General features: G+C 31.0%; 1 protein-coding gene across 1 annotated transcript; it reads right to left on the minus strand.

The window, feature by feature from the left end:
• Nucleotides 1-469: 469 nt before the first annotated feature.
• Nucleotides 470-4,053, minus strand: LOC107486030 (mogroside IE synthase-like). The gene is made up of 2 exons (XM_016106568.3): nucleotides 3,356-4,053; nucleotides 470-1,340 (listed from the first exon to the last, which is right to left on the minus strand). The coding sequence occupies exons 1-2, from the start codon at nucleotides 4,010-4,012 to the stop codon at nucleotides 582-584; spliced, it is 1,416 nt and encodes a 471-aa protein (XP_015962054.1). The 5' UTR covers nucleotides 4,013-4,053; the 3' UTR covers nucleotides 470-581.
• Nucleotides 4,054-15,213: the final 11,160 nt, after the last annotated feature.

Below are 15,213 nucleotides of genomic sequence, written 5' to 3' on the forward strand. Positions count from 1 at the left end.
TGCGTGTAGTGTAAGAACAAAAAAAAATGAATTTCTCACTATTTTACAAAACTATATATAGCATTAAATTCCTCAACATAATTAACTTAATTCACATTATAATTTAAAAAATTAAATTGAGGTGTTAATTTTTTTAGTATTAAATTTTTGAGTAGAGTAAACACTAAAACTAATTCTCAAGAAATTTGAAATTAGATACGTTGATTCCCAATAAATTTTTATTACATTGCAAATTTTTATAATTACACCTGTCTTACAAATATTAGAATAAGTATCCGATATAAATTATGATATTACAATAATATAACAAAAAAATATTTAATTTGGTTTTTGAAATTTTAATTACCTCAATTTAGTCCCTAAATTTTTTAAATTTTAATCACGTTAGTTCCTACAGTGATTTTCGTCATAGAGTCAACTGAAAATTTTGAAGGCTAATTTGAGACAATTAAAATTTCAAAAACTAAATTGAGTCTCGAATGTAACTTCAGGACCAAATTAAGTATTATCTCCTATAACAAACAAGCTATAGATTCATGCAAATACAATAAGGTAGGGAAAAAAAAAGTAGAGCTTGTTGATTAAGAAGTAATTTCTAATTTAGGACATGTAACTTCTGAGGGAAAGAAGCTATTTACGAATTCTATGATGTTTCTATGAGAACTTCCACCACCACCATCACTAACTGCCCTGAGAACCAAAGATTTCCATTGCATGGCATTATTCTTCATCTCTTTTCCTTTCTCGCACTCCATCATTTCCTTTATGCAATCCCTCAATGCTTCACTCTTCACAATCTTTTTCTCATCAATTGGAACTCTAATTCCCACTTTCCAAACATCAACCATATACTTTGCATTTGTGATTTGATCAGACCATTGTGGCACTACAATAGTTGGAACTCCTAAACTCAAAGTTTCCAGTGTAGAGTTCCAACCACAATGTGTTACAAAACATGCCACAGATTGATGAGCTAGTACTTTCAATTGGGAGCACCATGTTACTACCAAACCCTTCTCTGATTTCTTTGCAAAATCTTTTGGAAGTTTAATCTCTTCGGAGGTTCTAACCACCCACAAAAAATAATGATTACTATTTCTTAGACCATATGCTATTTCTCTCATTTGTTCTTCATCAAGAGGAACCAAGCTCCCAAATGAGGCATAAACAACCGATCCATTTGGTTTATTGTGTAGCCATTCCATGCATTCTTCTTCACTCTTGAATGCTGCAGCTCCATAATCTTCATCATCCTTAATTCGTTTGTCCAAAAATACAGAGGGAATATTTGGTCCAATGGTTCTAAATTTTGGCCAAATCTTGGTAGTCCAATCAGCCACCTAGAAACAAATTTTAGGAAGCAACTATTACATATTGAATTTGAAATTTGAAGAAAATAAAAGAAGAAAAAGAAAATAATGAAAAAATATAATTTATGCTATTATTAATGTAAAAAAACTAAAATTCATTATAGAGGAAATACCCAATTCGATTCTTGTCTATTTTCACGAAGGACAAAGCAATTTCTATAAAAAAAAAGGACACTTTAACCCTCAACCTTTTTATTTTGGGACAATACGATTCCTTTGTTAAAAAATTCGTTAAAAATAATAACAAAAATTAGTTTTGTAGAAGATTTTATTTGTATTTTGTGAAGGTTTTAACCTTACACAAAATTCTTTTCAACAATTTAACCAATTATTACCACTACCTTCTTCATCGTCATTATTATCACTCTTATCTCTATTATTTTTATTAATTTATCATAATTGTTATCTTTTCTACCGTCATCATCACCAATATCAATATTATCAAAGTTCTCTTCTTTTATTTCTTATTCGATGTTCTTTTTTTCCTTTAAAAGGTATTTATACTACAATTACTTTTTTTTGCGACATTATTTTTGTCAATGATTTTTCTTCACTTAATCACTATTGGTGAAGGAATTTTTCAAAAACAAACTTATTGATAGTTTGTGGAGGTTTAAAACCCCACAAAATACAAATAAAATCCCCACAAAACTGATTTTTATTATTATTTAATCGTTTTATTTTTCGTAAAAATGGACAAGGATCGAATTGAATATTTACTCTTGATATAATGATTCCTTAGAGAGTTGTAAAATAATAGAAGGCTTTAATAACCTTAATATTAATAAAATAAAATTAGATCATATTCCTAATGTTATTGATGGGTAAACTCTAATGGTTATCTCTAAAATATTTATTTATTTTTAAATATTTTAATATTTAATTTAATCTCAAATATTTAAAATAAATTTTAGTTATTTTTTTAATTTTTTTATGATTTAAGTTAGTTAAAATAAATAGAATGAGATGGTGATATCGATAATAATAAAATTAGGATAAGAAGAAAAAATAAAAACAATGACAAATCTAAAATTTTTATATCAAAACCAAAGTATATATAATATGATAATAATTTTTATAATTATATAATAAAGTCAAATTTAGTAAGTATCAATGTAATATATAGTTGAATTATTAGTTAGTCAGAAATAAGTTGAAATGAATAACTAGAAAATGATATATTGGACAATTCAATTAAAAAACTAGCTTGATAGCTTCTGTATATAAGTTTCACAAGATCCATAAAGACTTGATGAAACTTTTAGTTCTTACACTCAATGCATGAATAAAAAAATTCTCCCTCCTTAATTTTATATCAGTTTCTCTCTATGTTAGTTTCAGCAGTAAGATAGTAGAACAAACAAATATTATTATTATTATTATTATTATTATTAAAATCTTGAAAATCTAGTGGGGCCTTGGGGGCATTTAATTAACCCCCAACAATATCCAAGCATCCGTACGTGGAAGGGGGACAATGACAAAGGAATGAAACGATGCTTAAGATGGTGGGGTCTGGGGTGAGTAGCGGCAGGATGAGAGGTACCAGTAGTGGAGAGGATCACTCTCCAATAAAAAAAATTGGATGCGGTCAAATATTTAATCTAATTTTTTATTATCTTTTTATTTAATTTTAGTCTTATTTATAAAATTAAAGATAAAAAATTATATTTTATTCTCTTATCTATTTTTTCTACTAAGAGAAGATCCATTTCCACCGGCACCAGTAGTAGTGACCGTGATGTTTTGGAATAGAGGATGGTCATGGAGGCGAGGTTAGTGACTGGAAGGAATATTCTTAATTTTTTTTTAAATTTTATAAACAAAAAATATACTTTTAACTTTTATATTGATATAAGGATGAAACCTTTTTTTTTAATTTTCCTTTAAAAAAAATATTTTTCTTTTATATTGATATATAACCGTTTTCACATTGTATGAGTGAATATAAATACAGAACATTCATAAAAACGTCGAACACTAACCTCTTTATCCAGCTCATAGATTGCATTGCATAGTATCCAATCAGCTTTATCAATGTTAGAAAATTGACCCACTAACAAGTCAAGCAAAACTTGATCTTCATCATCATCACATTTTTGGAAGAAAGAAGGCAAGTCCTCAAGTTGAAGTTTAGGCATAGAAGGAAGTGAGATCTCATCCTCAATTAGAGGAACCTTAATCTTCCCCAACTGTACATGATAATATATGCTATTCACACCCAAATTTTGAGTGAGATAAACAGCACCAACTATACCAAATTTCTTAGCAATATCCAATGCCCATGGCAAAAATGAATTATAGATAATACAATCTATAGGGTTGCCTAATTTAGCAAGCTTCTCTATAAGCTCAGAAAGTGATTGTGGGCCCACTTCCCAAAACCGGCCCAAATAGGCCTTAAAGTTTCCAGCTTCAACAAACCCACCATTATCAAACCCATCAGAGATGGATTCAAGTGATATGTAAGGTGGCACTTTTTGTAAGCTCTTGCTATAGAAACATGTGGTGGCTAGTGTTACTTTCACTCCTTCATGTACCAAGAGCTTTGAGAATTGGATCATGGGGTTTATGTGACCTTGTGCTGGGTAAGATAAGACCAAACAATGTGGTTTTCTAGGATCTATGTTTTTCTTCTCCATGTGTTTGTGTAAACTCAATTTTATTTGTTTCTTGCAATGTTGGTGTGTGTTGAGTTGAGATTTGAGAAACAGAGCCACAGAGGAGTCAATATATAGACAGAGGAATTGGAAACTTATTAAATGGATGGAACGAACACTTTGAATTGAGTTTGTGCACTTTCTAGTCCAAGACACCAAAAGAAGAAAAAAATGTATCTTTTGGAATTTTTTACTTTTTACATAAGAGTACCTTTTTCTATTTATATATATCAATTTCATATTTTTAATTTTATCTTATATTAAATTTTTTAAAAAATAATAAAATTAGACTCTGACTTTTCTAGCCTAAAAATTATAATATTATATTATATCTAAAGTTCTTTTATTTAAAATATATGAAGATGAATAGATTTTTTGAAAAAATTTACATGCCTTATATTTTAAAAAATAACAAATATTTTTATATTTTTAATTAAAAAATATATTCATTTTCAAGTGAAAAAGTTAGAAATTTATTTGTGTTTTTTTTTTAATATCAATTTTGATATGATGTGATGGTTAGGTGTAGGACCGTTTGTTGGGTCTTTATGGGCTTCTGGCTAAGAACACATATCAAACATGCACACAGTTCAGGTGGATGCATTTCTTTCACTCTCATTTCATTTTCATCGGTGGAAAGCAACAAAAGTTCAGGTGGGCCTATTTAAAACGGAACCTTGATAAAAGAGAGACCTTACACAAAGAGTATATATCAATTTTGGTCCTTAGCGAATTTTAGACCAGATACTTTAGTCTCTAACTAAAATTAATTATTCAATTGGTCTTTAATAATTAATTCCGTCAGTCATTTAGGTCTTTGGCTTTGTCAATTCTAACGAAAGACAAAATGGTCCCTGATAACTCTAACAGGGGACAAAATGATTCATGACAACTCTAACAAGGGACAAAATGATCTCTGACTCTTTTATTCAAAAACAACACTATTCTTTTCCAATTTTTATCATATCTCGCATAACCCTAACATTCATGCTCTCCTTCTTTACCTTCACGGTCTTCTTTTCCATCTTTTCCTTCCTTCTCTTGAGCTCCAAGATTAAGCGATGGTATAATTGTCACACATATTGCATCTACCTTAACATGTCATGGAGCACACACTTTCTAAATCTCTGTGATTGGTACATCCACCTCCTCTGCACTTCACTCACCAGAAGCATCCACTTCCACGTTCTCGGTAACATCACCTCCAATCCTGACATCGTCCACGACATTGTTTCACAACTACTCCAAAGGCACGCCTTTCTTCACTCTCTGGCAAGCAATATAGATTGTTGGACATTTGAATATCATGAGAAGATTCTCCTTCGACATCATATGCAAATTCTCATTTGAAATAGACACTGAGTGCTTCATTTTTTCTTTCTTGGAGTCCAAGTTGGCAGACAGCTTCAACCTTGCATCCAAGCTATCAGTACAACGAGCAATATCGCCATTGCCACGCATATAAAAATTAAAGCGATTACTGAACATTGGTTTGAAAAAGAAGTTGAAGGAAGCGATCAAAGTGGTGGACAACGTGGTCATGGAGATGATAGGGCAGAGGAGGAGGGAGATGGCAACGACGACGATGAGTCTTAACAAATCAGACCTGCTGTCTAGATTCATGGGATCCATCAAAGACGATAAGTAGTTGAGAGACATAGCTTTACTTTCCTGAGTATGAATTGGTTGAGAACAAGTTGAGAATTTTTTTTCTTGTGAACATTGAAATTGTAGAGTGTGCATTGTGTAGCTTGAAGTTACAGTGTTAGATTGTTAGTGTTATGCAAGATATAATGAAAATTAGGAGAGAATAGTGTTGTTTCCGAACAAAGAAGATTAGGGACTATTTTATCCCATGTTAGAGTTGTCAGGAACTATTTTATCATCCGTTAGAGTTGACGGAATAAATGACCTAAGTGATTGACAGAGTTAATTGTTAGAGACCAATCGAGTAATTAATTTTAGTTGGAAACTAAAGTGTCTGGTCTAAAATTCTTTAAGGACCAAAATGTGTATACTCCTGATAGAAAGAATTATTTTCGGTCTAGAATTTCTCTTATAGAAATAAGAAATTCGTTGTAAGCATAGCTCCAAACCAACTAATAATCCTCACATCAAATTTTAATATTTGGTTGTCACAAGTACAAACACCAATAAGAATTAACCGAAGTATTTAAACCTCGGGTCGTCTCACAAGGAATTGCAATGAAGTGATCAATTATTGGCTATGAAGAATAAGGGGGTTTGATTTGGTAAAAGGGCAAGAAAAGTAAGTAACAAGAGAGTAAATGATAAGAACTAATAAAATAAAGGAAATGAACTCTTGGCTAAAACTTGGAAATTGAGATTATCATCCTTGTCTACAAACCATGTATTGACAATTATGAAGAACCAAACTCATTAAGTCTATTTCTATGCTTGAAGTATGTCAAATGGCTTGATCAACATCAATTCATAAGTCCTAACCTAGCTACTAATTGACTTAGTAGTAGGCTAGTGTCAATGGTTATCAAATTGACCACATATGGTTCTTAAATCACCAATTCAATGAGACCCAATGACTCAATGTCACTCAATTCCCTTAGCCTAGGTCAAGAGTAAAGAAAACTATTCAATAACTAGAGAAAACATTTTAACAAACACCTAGAGTGCAATAAAAGTAAACATCACAAATTGTAAGAATTACTGAAAGCTATAACCACATGAGTAAGAAATCACAATAGCAACTAAGATAAACATAAAGAGATATGAAAACATAAAATTGCATTAAAAGGGAATTAAGATCCAATAAAAGCATTCACAAATATAAAAGTGACATCAAAGAAAAATTAATACTAAGAAACTAGCGAATTGAATTACTAGAGCATGAGAATGTAGAAAAAACAGGATGAAAACAAGAAATTAAAACTAGATCTAGGATGTAATTGACTTAAGAACCCTAATTCTAGAGAGAAGAGGGGGCTTCTCTCTCTAGAAAACTAACCTACATGATGCTAATCTACAACTAAGTGCTCCCCCTTTGTTCAAGCTTGAATTATGCATGAAATAGCCTTAGGGATGAGTTGGACTTGGGTCTGGGCAGCTCAAAAATCACCCCCAACGTTTTCACTTTAACGAGGTCACGTGCCTGCTGTGACGCGTACGCGTCATGTCACGCGTACGCGTCATGTCACGCGTACGCGTTGCCTGACGACCTCATCTTCACGCGTGCGCGTCATGCCAGGCGTGCGCGTCGATGTATGCACTCCAAATCCTTGATTTTCCATGAATTCTCCAACTTGCATGCTTTTCTCTTTACTTCTTCCATCCAATACTTGCCTTATAAACCTGAAATCACTCAACAAACACATCAAGGCATCAAATGAAATTAAAGTGAATTAAAAATCACCAATTTAAGGGGTTAAAAAGCATGTTTTCACTCTTAAGCGCAAAATTAGGAAAAATTACAAAATCATGCTGTTTCATTGAATAAATGTGAGAAAAGTTGATGAAATTTCCTAAATTAAGTACAAGATAAATCACAAAATTGGAGTTTATCAACTCCCTTACACAAAAATGATTTAATCTTGCGAGAGGAAAGTGACACAGTTGGATGGGTTTCACCTGAATTCATCACTCATCTAAATTCTTATTATTCTCTGGGTTTGTTTATAAGATATTAAAATATAGTGGAAACTCAAGTATAATTAATTTTATATAAAATTGATAGTTAAGAGTTATTAAATGATTTAAAAAGTTGGACCAAATTTTCATCTAACAATTTTCAATTATCAATTTCACGTGAAGTTATCTAAATTCTCACCTTAAAATATAGATATAAAATCATAAAACTATTTTTGACAGATAAAACATAAATATAAATATTATATTCTAAAATATTAAAATAGTATATTTTACATTTTTTATAAAAAAATAAAAAATATACATTGTTATCATTATTTTTTTATAATTATATTTTATAACGTTCTATTTTTTTCTAAATTTTTACGAAAAAAAAGATAAATCAAATCTTTTATTACATTTTATTTATATTTAATTTATTATTAAATAAAATTCTATCTTTTGTATCAAAATAATGTAACTTATGTTCTTTTTTCTCTCTCTTTAATTTTAGTTGAGTTAAATTTAAACATAAATTAGAAATTTAAGTTAATTTTTTTACAAATTACAAAATATGATTTACCATTTGAAATAGAATACTTGATAAAAAAATTTTGATTTTAGTTAAGATTTTAATTCTAATTTAAACAAGTTGTAGTTACTGCTGTTACTTAATGAATTATACGTGAACCTATCACATATTATAAAGTTAGAAAGAATCGTTTACCATTTATATTTTAAGGGATTTCAAAGCAAGGATAACAAATTTTAATATGATTTAGTGACGGTGAAATCCTTAAAATGTGATAAAATTTATGTATAAAGAGTAAAATTGCATGTGAAAATGAATTTTGCAAAGTTGTATTATTGCTTGTCATTAGTTATTAATATAAAAGTAGTATTTATATGAAAGATATTTTTTATTTCTTCAAGAAGACAATACATTTTTTTTTATAACTAACCAAACTAATTTTACCATTATTTTTGTATTATAATAGTATCATTATAGCTCCCTTCAAAATTAAGGTGACTTTAGGAGCAAAGTTTAAGTTTAGTAGTAAACTTTGTGAATAAATTCAAGAAAATAGGTAAGGGTGTTCATGGGTCGGGTAAAATCGGATTTGATGTGACCCAAATCTGACCCGAAATATATATCGTGCTTATTTGTTAGACTCAAAATGCTTGGTTTTGCTGTGCAAAATTAGATTTGCGAAAAAAGGACAACACTCTCATTGTCACAGTATAAAGTTGGTGTTAATGTAATTTTCACTCTCAATTCTTGTAACAAATTTTGGATCCAAATAATTTTCGATTCTGCAGCAGCAAGAGCGCGGTATTCGGCCTCCATGCTTGATCTACTAACGGATGCTTGCTTTCAATTTGATCATGAGACAAAATTTGATTCCATATAAATGCTATAACCACATGCAGAACGACGGTCATCCAAATTCGAGTCCTAATCAGAGTCTGAAAAAGCAAATAAATGTAAGTCATTGCTAGCATGAAATACAAGACCATGAGTAATAGTTCTAGAGAGGTAGCGTAATAATCTCTTAACACATTTTCAATAATGAGAGGTTTCTACATATATTGACACAATTTATTTACCAAAAAAGCTATGTCAGGATGAATGAGAGTAGCATATTGAAGGGAGCCCATGATCGACCTATAAAAAAAAAGGATTTTCAAATTCCTCCTCTCTATTTTTTGACAAATTAACAAAGGTAGTCATGGGTGTAGGAACCGCTTTAGAATCTTTCATACCCACTCTTTGAAGAAGGTCACTAAGGTAGCGTTTGTTTTCGGAGACAGGACACGGAGACATGGACAGCACATTCTTAAAAAGCGTTTGGAAGCAAAGACATGGACATTGAACATATTGTCTCCGGGACAGTTTTTTATACTTTTGTGTCCACTCTTTTACGAAGGACAATGATGGACACGGGATTTGGAAGAGGGACATGGACTGTTTTTATGAATTTTTTTCTTTTTTGTCCATGGTGCTATTTTTTATTATTCCACTGTTACCCCTTCTTATTTTTCCTATTTTGCGTTGTTTTCAGAAAGTACTTTTTTACCCTATGCTCTTTTTCTAATTTCTATCTCTACGTTCTTTTTCTTTCTCTTTTTTTCTCAGGTACTCTCTCCTTTTTATAAAAATTTTTATTGGATTGGATAATTTCTTTTTTCTTATCATTCTTACTTCAACATCATTTTAACCTTATATTATATTATTTGATTTGTAATAAAAATAATAACAAAATTTAAAAAAATAATTATATTTATAAATTTTATTTTAATATAAATACTATTATATAATTTTTTATTAAAATTTTTTACTGTTTCAAATATTTTTTTCAAGTTCCCACTATCTGTACTCCTACGTACTCTCATTATTTATTAAATTAGTTTATACTAAAAAATTTGGAATCACATGGCTATTTTAGTCGTTTTATATAATATTTTAGTCTTGTCCATGTGTATCCAAACATAATACTGGACATTCCTATCCATCGTATCCAAACACGATACACAAAACATAATTTTTAATGTCTCTGTCCTATTGTCTTTGTCTCAGTGTCCTGTTCTGTCGTGTCTCTACAAACAAAAGCTACCTAATATATTTCATTTGAAAAAGGTGGACAGTACCAGATTCTAATTTGTATGCTTCTATTCCTAGAAAGAAGTTAAATTCACCTAGGTCCGTGAGAAAAAAGACATGATTTAATTTATCAATAGTAGATTGTATGACTTGAAAATTATTTTTAGTAATTAGTATATCATCAACATAAATAATGATATATAAGATAAGATCACCATCATGTTTAGTAAATAAAGAATGATCTCACCTGGTTTTAATGAATCCAAATTGAGCTAAAGTAGAAGAAAGTTTAAGAAACCATAATCTTGAAGCTTGCTTGAGTCCATATAAGGACTTGTGTAATTTACAAACCTGGGCATCATAACCTTGTATAAAACTTGGTGGTTGTTTCATAAAAACAAGTTCATTGAATCATTGTCTCCATTAAAAAATACATTGTTAAAATCAAATTGGCGAATTTGTCATTGATTTTTCAATGCAATTGTAAAAATAATCCGAATAGTTGTAGATTTGATAACGGGAGCAAAAACTTGATCATAGTCAATGCCTTCTATTTAATGATTTTCTTTGACAACTAATTTTGCCTTATACTTCATGATTTCACCATTTGGATAGCGTTTAATGACAAATATCCGTCTGTAGCCTATCATTTTAGTGTTTGTAGGTGTAGCAACAATAGACTATGTATTGGTCTTGTATAGAGCATTTAGCTCTTCAATCATATCTTGATGCCAATATTCAGATTGTAAAGTTTGAGTCAAATTAGAGGAAATATTATTAATCAAATCAAGTTGAGAAGTTACCAATATGCGATATAACTTGGGTTTACTAATACCCGATTTCAATCTAGTTTGCATAGGATGATGATTGGGTTTAATATGAGGCTTAAGTACACTACCAAACTGTATCTCGATATCTAAGATAAAAATACTACAAGAATAAAGTTGATTATTAGAAAAAGAAGGATTAAATGAAGACAGTAGGGGTGTAGTTGGTGGAAACATAGTGTCTATAGGAAGAGAAATAGAATCAAGACTTTGATTTTTGTGAGAATGATTTATAAGTCCCTCATTCTCTTTGGTTGGTGTAGGTAAATTGTGAGAAGAATCAGAGGGTAAATTAAGGCTTGAATTAGATGGTACAGTGGAGGTGGTAGTGCCAAAAAAAAAACACAAAAGATGTATGAGAAAAATAGGTTTTGGTCTCAGGGACAGAATCAGTGGAGAATAATTCTGCATAAGAAAAGCGTTGCTAATCAAAAATCACATGGCGAGGGATAATGATTTTGCCAGACTTTGTAAGGAACTTATACCCTTTATCGTGAGGAGCATGTTCGAGAAAAATCAATAATTGAGATTTGAAATTTAATTTTGTTTGAGAATAAGGTTTTAAGCATGAAAAACATGCACAACCAAACACTCACAAAAATTCATAATCTGATTTTCTAAAGTGCATAAGTTCAAAAGGAATTACCAAGTTTATATTGGGAGATGGAAGACGATTGATGATGTATGTGGCTGAGAGGAAAGCATCATCCCAGTGAATTAAGCGAAGAAATGTTATAGCAAGCAATGACAAATCAGTCTCTGTGATGTGACGATGCTTGCGATCAACCCCTTCATTTTGTTGATGCGTATATGGACAATAATACCTGTGCTCAATGCCTTGATTAGCGAGATATTGTGTAAAAGTTTGTGACAAATACTCGCGCCCATGATTGGTTTGAAATCGCTTAAGCTTGAAACATGTATGCTTCTCTAACATAGTCTTATATTACAATAAAGCCGGAAAAGCTTGAGACTTTGAATGCAGCAAATATATACAAGTATACCTACTAAAGGTATCAACAAAAGAGATATAATAAGAGAAACTATGATATAAAATTACCAGAGCAGGTCTATAAATCTGAGTAAACCATATTTAAAGGAGCAGTGTGATTATATTTATCAAGATTAAGAGAAAGAAAATGCATCTTTGCATTGCAACAAAATTCACACACATTAGATGGAACAATATTAGAAGAGACATGCACATTGCATTTATTCGTTACACCCAGAATTGTTTTTGAGGAACAATGGCCTAGTCGATGGTGCCACAACTTATAAGAATCAGATTGTGCAAGAAACACCCTAGTAGGGGTGTTTATGACCCGGCCCGGCCCCGAACATTTTAGGGATTGATTTGGTATGATTTCACCGGGTTTAGAGTTGGATAAGGGTCTAAAAAATAGATCCGGTTATTATTTCGGGCCTGGTCAAGACGAACCCGGCTTCACCCGACTCATGTGCACCCTAAGGGAACTAAATATATATATATATATTTTAAATTAATTTCACTATTATGTTATATTAATTATAAGCTTATTGTTTTATTTTTAAACATACTTGTTGAATTAAAAAATTGATCAAAGAAGCATCAAATTAGAATTTATAGAAAAATTTAAGTTCAAATATAGATATCAACATTTTGGTAATAAGTTTCTTCTTTATAAATAAGTGCATCATAAATAAGTTTTTTCATAAATTATTGTTAAAGCTTTAAAGACCTGGTTTTCACCCGGTATAGTTGTGGTCCGAAAATGTTTAGGTTTTATCAGGTCTAAGATCGGGTTAGGGTCTAAAAATAGACTCGATGGATATTTAGGGTCGGGTATAAGTCAGGACAAACCCAATTTTCACCCAACTTATGAACACCCCTACACCCTATGTATATGATCACTAGAATTTAGATGAGTAAAAATATTATTTAGACTAGAACAAGGCACAACAACACGTTAAAACACATAAATTCCTTGTCTAGGTGTTTCTTGGAGTAGAACCTCCTGAGTTTCCTGAGATTTAACAAGGCAAAAATCATCATGGAATTCAAAATAATAGTTGTTATCAGTTGCAAAATTTCTTACACTAATAAGATTGTGTGCAATGTTAGGTGAATGCAAGAGTTTATCCAACAAGAAAGCTCTACGAGTATATATCAAGATTAATCAAATAATTTTTACCATAATGTGTAATACTCACACCTTTACCATTACTTAACATAATTTGTTCTGAGCCATTATATTCAAATGACGATAGCAAATTCTGAGCATCGCCAGTAGGGGTGGAAACAGGCCAAGTCAGGCCAGGCTTTGCTCTTAACAGGTCTGGCCTGTCATACAGTTGATTGGCCTGAGTCTGGCCTGCAGAAAATTATTTTTTAATAAAAATTTTTATATATAATATGTCATATATTTAATATTTATAAAAAACTTTAAACTTCTAACATATTTAAAATATACAAAAATATTTATAATAAAATATAATAAATTTAAAATATCTCATAATTTTATTAATAATAAATAATTATTTATATATTTAATTATATTTTAACAGGCCCAGGCAGGCCTGCCAGGCCTATAAGGCTAATTAGTAAGCCTAGGCCTGACTTATTAATGTATTAAGGCTTTTAAAAGAGCCTGGGCCTGTACCTATTTTATAACAGGCCAGGCCAGGCCAAACATAGGCCAGACTGCAGGCCCCTGGCAGGCCGCCTGACCTTTTTCCACCCCTAATCGCTAGTGACATGATGGCTAGCACTAGTATTAGATAGCCACATTGAATAAAAAAAATGTTGAAGGAGTAGCCAAGTATGTCCTAAGATTATGAAAAGTGGATGGTGGAGGTGGTGGAGCCTGAGATGGATTCATGGTAGATTGTTGATAAGAAGAATCAAATAAGTGGAAACAAGTCATTGCGATATTCGGTATGGCCAAATCGATAACACACTTGACACCGAGTCGTTGATCAAAATTGAAAAATCTGCTAGTACGGAACCTTCCACTGCGTCCTTTGCGTCCTCCAAAGGGTGGTCTTGAAGATCCTCTAACAAATTGATCTTGTGTATAGGTGTAATTTGCATGAACTACACCTAATTCAATTTTTTCTAAATCTTTCAAACATTGCTTCATGTGCTAGTAATAAACCTTCAATCTCAATCAAAGAAAGTGAATCAGATTTAGTCATGATGGAGGATATGTATAATGCATACTCCTCAGTTAGACATCTGGTTATGGTTGTGACATGATCATCAAGAGATAATACATGTCCAAGAGAGGCCAAAGTATCAACAACTTCTCTAATCTGTTTGAGATATTCTTTTGCAAAAAGACCTTATTTGCAGATTGTGTTAAACTGAACTTTTAATTGTTGAACACGAATTTTGAACACTTTAGCGAAATAATCTTAAATCTTTGTCCACACTTGATGACCATAAGCACAATCTAAGGCATGTCATGAAGCTGTCATCTTTCACTTTCCATTCGGTATAAGCAGCAGCTTCAGTTTCAGCAAGACATGCAGCTTCACTATCAAATTGAGTTAAAATTTTGGTTGCATCAAGATGATTACTTGATCTGTTTGCATTGATTACATGGAGAGCCAGTTGCTACCATGTGTAATGTGAATTTTCATTGAGTTTGTCAATGATGGAAATTGATAGATTGGTAGAGGAAAAAGAAGTAGTGGATGAGAAAGGGATTAAAACAGTCATGAATCTTGAACCTAAACTCTAAATACCATGATATAATTTGTGTATAAAGAGTAAAATTGCATGTGAAAATGAATTTTATAGAGTTGTATTATTGGTTGTCACTAGTTACTAATATAAGAGTAATATTTATACAAAAGATATTTTCTATTTCTTCAAGAAGACAACACATTTTTTTTATAACTAACCAAATTAATCTTATCACTATTCTTATATTATACTGGTATCATTATCAAGATGGGAATTGTTGGTAATTTTTCGAAAACATGAAGGACAATTAGAAATTGTCAAAACATTTTCAAAACGAAAAACTCAGTAAAGCGATTCAACTTTTTTTTTTTGTAATTTCAAAAAATGGGAATTCATTGGAACTAATTATCTTTTTTATTATTTTTTAAAAAAATAGAATTGACCCTTTTTTTATATAAAAAAAAACACAGGAGGCAAATTTTGATAG

Source organism: Arachis duranensis, chromosome 4 (assembly GCF_000817695.3).
Source record: "Arachis duranensis cultivar V14167 chromosome 4, aradu.V14167.gnm2.J7QH, whole genome shotgun sequence".
In the NCBI taxonomy this organism is placed as follows: domain Eukaryota; kingdom Viridiplantae; phylum Streptophyta; class Magnoliopsida; order Fabales; family Fabaceae; genus Arachis; species Arachis duranensis.